The sequence below is a fragment of the Trachymyrmex septentrionalis genome, unplaced genomic scaffold (assembly GCF_001594115.1).
Source record: "Trachymyrmex septentrionalis isolate Tsep2-gDNA-1 unplaced genomic scaffold, Tsep1.0 scaffold11, whole genome shotgun sequence".
Taxonomy (NCBI): Eukaryota; Metazoa; Arthropoda; class Insecta; order Hymenoptera; family Formicidae; genus Trachymyrmex; species Trachymyrmex septentrionalis.
In genome coordinates, this window is record NW_017304228.1 from 5,939,167 (window position 1) to 5,945,372 (window position 6,206).

General features: G+C 34.0%; 2 protein-coding genes across 2 annotated transcripts in view; both read right to left on the minus strand.

Annotated features, from left to right (window-relative positions):
- Positions 1 to 1,184: 1,184 nt before the first annotated feature.
- LOC108749180 lies at positions 1,185 to 3,291 on the minus strand. The gene is made up of 2 exons (XM_018487730.1): positions 2,852 to 3,291; positions 1,185 to 1,384 (listed from the first exon to the last, which is right to left on the minus strand). Exons 1-2 carry the CDS (start codon positions 3,069 to 3,071, stop codon positions 1,266 to 1,268), a joined length of 339 nt encoding a protein of 112 aa, XP_018343232.1. The 5' UTR covers positions 3,072 to 3,291; the 3' UTR covers positions 1,185 to 1,265.
- A 1,108-nt stretch (positions 3,292 to 4,399) lies between these two features.
- LOC108748988 (mutS protein homolog 4-like) overlaps positions 4,400 to 6,206 on the minus strand; it is a 12,741-nt gene continuing 10,934 nt past the window's right edge. Inside the window, exons 15-16 of the mRNA XM_018487462.1 lie at positions 5,354 to 5,549; positions 4,400 to 5,266 (exon numbers count right to left, since the gene is read on the minus strand). Of these exons, the coding sequence (XP_018342964.1) occupies positions 4,400 to 5,266; positions 5,354 to 5,549 (1,063 nt within the window). The remainder of the gene's footprint in view (positions 5,267 to 5,353; positions 5,550 to 6,206) is intronic.

Sequence of the window (6,206 nt, forward strand, 5' to 3'; positions counted from 1 at the left end):
TATATATATATAGTATTTTTTCCTATCACTTCTTGTTCTTCTTGCGCTTAAATTCATTTATCATTGAGCTTTGTTTCGTTAAATTAGTTTACTTTTTCTTGATCAAAGTTATAATATATATTTTTACGATGTTGCTTTCTTTAATTTCCGCACTTTTGTCTGTAGTTGCTCGAAAAAGTATTTTGGAGTATGTTAAGAAAACATATTATTGTCAAAAGGCTTATTGGCAAAATGGCAAATGTTCTCCTTTCTCGATCCGTTAGAAAGTCAAGTTAGAAGTTGTACAAATATAAATATGCTCGAAAGAATCCCAAGAATTACCAGTCTACGCGATTTTACGCATACACGCATAATGTAACGAAAAATTTATCTGAACATACATAGTTCATTGTTAACTATGTAAATCTGTGGGCAATAATAATAATCTGCCGGTCGTGTAAACACAATTTCTCGAGGACGTTGTGCGCGAACGCGTAGCAAATCGTTTTTCAACAACAGAGTGATATTTCACACGTGACATTTTCGCATATCCGAGCGTAATTGCAAGGCCACGCGGCGCGGCGGTGCAAAACATCGAGATCGCTAGGCGTTGGCCTCGTCTCAGATTGGCACCGTCTAAGAAAATTCAGACATCGCATGAATGAACGTGGAAATAGTTCAGCGTACGCTGTAGTATTTTTTTTTTTTTTCCATTTTACGATGTGGAAACGATCAATCTGAGATTCAACTCGCTGATAGTTCTTTCGAAGAACAAGACTGAGACAGCGAAGTGTCAAAAGTGTTCCCCGATGAACACTAGTTCCCGACAGTTTTTGCTTTTGCTCGTTACTTTTAAGTGGACTTAATTAAGCTTCATTTGCGATATACATGGAAGCTAACAGAGCCTCGAGCTGCTAGCCTTGACCCAGTCTCGTGTCTTCGACCAGTCTCCTCTTCTCCACTTCCACGTTCTACCGCGCGCTTTAAAACTTGAACCTTAGGCGACGCTTATCGGAGGCAAAGATACGCAGCATAAAAATATCGGCTAATACGCGTTTGATATCGCTTCCTTTTATCAATGCCAATGATCGTGAACGAATCGATTGTTGGCTCTTAACGTGAGAATCTCTTTTTGTATCCTCAAGCTATTCCACGTAAATATTTGAAATTGATTGTACGACAAAAATGAGGAAAAGATTGTTTAAGATACTTTTATTTGTTTATTATGCGCTTTATATATATATTGTACTTGTAATGACGTACACAGGAACATTCTGTTATCTCATTCAATCCTCCTCACAGTAATCCCATTCCTCCTCACGACATCGAGGATCGGTACATGGATTTCTAATTGGATTCGTAGTTACTGTATCGCGTTTTCCGATACCTAGAATAGGCAGCAATCCTGGCGGATTTAGAACAGAGATTTGTGTTAATCAATGAACGCCTACGTTATATAAAAATTTTGTGAATTATCGTGACAGCGGTAATACTTCGACCTCTTACAATTATTTGGAATAGAATGCCGTTTAATAAATCAGATATTTTTCGATCAACTTTTCACGCGTTTTGCGAAACACATAACTCTTGTGGAATTGTTAAATATTCACGAGAACTTAACGAACCAGAAACAAAGTGGGATAAACAAAATGATATAAACAACCTGGGAGAAATAAACTGTTTATTATATCACTTATTTTATCAATAAGTTGACCTACATATTTGATTTTCCATACACATGCTTGTTGTAACCACTCAATGCTTGAATAGTTTTCAATGGAATGTTGTACTATTCTTTCAGCAGAATATCTTTCAATTGCTTATATGTATAAATGATGGAGGTAATAAATGATATTGGAGGCAATAAATATGATATTGGAAAGAGGAAATTTTCTATTTACTCTATTTTTTCAAAATTGCCTTTCTGTTCCCCAAAACATTTTTCCTGGCCAATGCCTAACTTAAATATTATTCGTACATTTGAAGAGCAGAAACATATTTTTTTCTTCTAATACCTTTTAAGGCTTTTAAACAATTAGAAGATGTTCTGCTAAAAGGATGATATAATATTAGGTTAAGTAAAAAGTCATCGCGTTTTTTTAAAAGACATCTATCAGTAAAAACCGCAATTACTTTCTTACCAATAATATAAATATATCTTGATAGAGTAAAGATTCAGCTTTAAAAATCTCTTTTTTAAATTATACGATACGACAATTTTTAATGGAGTTATGAGCAATTAAAGTCAAAATAATTCTTTTATTTAATCCGCGATAACTCAGTAATCAAAAGTCGTAGGAATATTAAAAAAAAAAAATTTTGTAGGGAAAGTATCAAGCTTTCACGATAGGTAATCGAAAATTTTCTCAAATTCGTTTTGGACACGTTACAAATCCACAAAGTGAGAAGAAAATTTTTCGTCTTTTTCAGCTCGTAGTTTTTGGTATGTAAAAATTATCAAACTCATATAAACTTAAAAAATGTGATAAGCTTTTAAAAGTAGAGATTTCAAGCTTTAAAACCCTTTTTTTAAATTTGAATTTCATTCATTATTGACGAAGATATTGTATATACAACTTTGAGCTAAAAAATACGCGATGACTTTTTACTCAACCTAATATAGGTTATAATTTGCACCGTAGCAATTGCTGTATACTACGAGTATTTAAGCATGTGCGACTCTATCCCAACAAGGATAGAATCTGTATTAACGAGAAATGGTAGGCCAACTTCTATTAATGAAACAAGTAGATAGTATATATTTTTCATATTATTTTGTCTATCCTTTGTAGGTTTTGAATATGTAACCATTATATGTTATATGCTATTTTGAGAGGCGCGTAGAATATATATTATATGCTTGACATTAGACCTTTAAGTTTTTCCATTATAGTAGTTTTATCCTGCTCCTCTTCCTCCTCCGTCGCCGGCTTCTTCACGCTCTGATAGATCGTGCATCCGATACCGAAGATGTGATTAAATACGAATTGAGCGGTGCAGAGCACCATAACCATGAGAATGGGCAGGCAGAGACTGGTCTCGAAATCGTCGAGGAACAAGTTCACCGATTCCGGTAGCAGGTCAGTAGACATTCTCGCGTGAAAGTCTCGCTCCCTGTAGTTTAACCTTTACACTTTGATTTTGCGATATTGAGAATAACTGTCGACCGTTCGAAGATCATTATCGCCCTTTCGTCTTCATTATCATCGTCGTGAAGCTACTCGATTTTGTAATTTTTATATGTAAGAGTCTCCTCGAAAACGGACCTGTCAATTTCGTTGTGAGGAGATCTTCGTCTCGTGCACTCATATGTTCGTCACTTGATAATGTGAATTTGGCGGCAATCAACACGCATGCGGCATGTTTTCTACAGGCACGATAAGGAAATAAATAAAACGAGACCGTCAATTAATAAATATCTTTATTAACGTTCATGCGGTGAAGATATTAATTGATTAACGGAATTGATAAAATAAATTAACATATTTTTAACAGAAGATTGAATAAAAAGTAAGCATTTTTTAAATAATGAAAGAAAATCGTGCTTAAAAACTAGTATATTTTTATGGAAAAACGATACATTTGTACAACACATTGCTTACATGGACAAGTAACTTCATAACTTTGATAAGGAATAAAAAATGTACACTATAATAGAATTGCAGTACGTACACCAGAAAAGTCTAAATTATATCACGGAGACAGCCTAAAGATATCTGTAGGATGTCCGTATATGTAATAATTCGGGATATTTCAGTTGTGTGTGGGGGGGAGATGTCCGAATTTTGAAAATTCATGATGTAGTTTTAAAGAATACATTGTAATTGAAAATATAACATGAAAAGAAAATGAAGTTATAGAAATTGCATACTCACTTTTTAATGATATGGTGGACTTGTAGAACGTATCCAGAAAGATGGGAATCGGATCCAACTCAACAAAAGATGAAAAATGAACAAAAGCTTTATTTTGTTCATTTTTCATCAATATACAGAAAATAGGTAAGAAAAGTAATAAATAATAACATAAAACTTCTTTTCCCTTTTTTTTACTTATAGATGAATAAATGTTTATTTATAGATGAAAAAAATACAATTTTACTAATATTACTTTCAATATTACTTTCAATAATTGCAGTAAAACAAAACCGATTTGACTGAGGAGGCCATGAGATCATATCCGACCTCGATTTCATTGAAGAGTTAAAACATTGTCTCGTTCAAGATTTAAAAAATAAAATTTTTACTAAAAAGCTATTCATTTTGACTCGTTCTTTTTTTTAAATTGAAGTATCAATTTTTCTACAAAAATAATACTATTAATAATAATACTATTCTTTAGATTAGTATCCTTTCATTATTTCGAAAATTTTTTTATTTATGCCACTTTTCAACGCAACGATATAATAAAACATGTTTATTTACATTGGTAACATCAGCACGTCATCATTATCCGTAGAAAGGTTCAATTTCAATGTTGTTTGTGTATCAATGAAGAAACTGTCTTCGTTAAAGTCATCGCCCTCGATTTGTCGAAAAATCTTCGCCTCTTTCGACCGCGCGGTCATCTTCGCTATATCACTCGGGGTTGATTGAGACGGTAGAGTGATGTCAAATTCTCCCTCGGATAAGCAATAATCGTGATATTGGATCGATTGAGAGGCGTTAAAGGATGGAGAAGCCGCTACCGATGAGTTTGCAGTAAAATTCGATCCTAGATTTGCTTCGCAAAGTTGCAATGTTGTTTTCGGGGTGCTCGCCGCGAACGACGTGCAAACGTAAAATCGCGGATCGTTCAGCAAAGAAAGGTCTGGATTAACGATTGATGGACTTCTATTGACTATCTCTGGCAATGAAAGTACCTTTTGATTTGGTATAACGTCGTGCATCGACTCGTCTGCCTTCCGATTGTCATTTTCAACGATTTCCATCGGCTCATCTTGGACTTCGTTTTCGTTCACCTTTTGTTCATCTTTATTCATCGGTTCTGGTAACAAGGATACGACCTCTTCTGTCCTCGTCAAATTATTATTCGACGCAACAACAAGACTTTTTTCTTCTTCACATTTCTCTTGTTCTCTACATTCCTGCACGACGTTGGGGGATTTTACTTGAACTTGCGCTGGCTGCGCTCTATTCGTTTGCTTACTTAGATCCAATTGTTTCATGATACTTATTATATTTGCGAAAGTGAAACGATTATTGTCCAATAGTGCGCGTAACTGAACGATCGCATTGTAACATGATTTCTCCCATGACGGAGAACTCGTGATGGATCGAAAATTATTCTAAAAAAGTAAAATATTCGAATAATGTTTAATAATCATATGTGTTCGGTAATTTCACGAACATTTATATTTTATTTACAGACTCACATTTTGTGTGTTGACGGATTGCTGGGATGCGTACTCTCGCGCTTTAATTGTAACGCATTTTGGTAGAGAGGATACTTCCGCTAGAGCGATCCCATAATGATCTGTAGGTCCTCTTCCGGGATTCAATTTGTGAGTATATATCAGATGCAGATCATTCGATTCTTCCGACTCCGCGGTTTTCGTCTCGAAACAATGGCTGAAAGGCAATGGTAGAAATATCTTATTTCCATCAATTATACAGGGTGTCCCAGAATAAATGCCAAATATTTCATGCGCTGATAGAGTGGACTAAACTGACTCGAAGAATCCTCTATTATTTTGCAATTTTCGCAATAGTTAATTACTACAACAACAAGATGTTAATTACTAAAAATCGCTAAATATTAGTTTTCAATAATTTTTTTACTCAAGTACTATCAACTGTACTGAAAAACAGCGAGTGACAAAAATTGTTAATTTTCTTCTCATAGAGTTCTAAGAATTTTTTTTAGAATTTTTTAATATCACATTTTCTCATGTTGATAAAAATAGTTGCCAATATATACAGGGTGAATCAGAGTCGTTGAACCAGCTTTTTACCCTCTGAGAAAATAATTGACTGCACACGTTATAATTTAATTAGGTATGAAGTCGATAATCTTCTCATAGGGTAAAAAGTTGGTTCAACGACTCTGATTCATCCTGTATATATAAGAAAATGCAGAACTAAATAGTTGATAAAAAATTCTGAAAACATTCTTAGAGCTCTATGGTAAGAAAATCAAATAAAGTTGAATAAAAAGTTATTGAAGTCCAATATTCGGCGATTTTTAGCAATTAATATCTTGTTAACTATTACGAATATTGCAAAATA

What these genes read in the sequence shown, in the direction of transcription:
- LOC108749180 (XM_018487730.1), bottom strand. Translation starts at nt 3,071, where the DNA reads ATGTCTACTGACCTGCTACCGGAATCGGTGAACTTGTTCCTCGACGAT. An exon ending in TATAATGGAAAAACTTAAAG is followed by an intron (nt 1,385 to 2,851) that starts GTCTAATGTCAA and finishes TAAATCCGCCAG; the next exon opens with GATTGCTGCCTATTCTAGGT.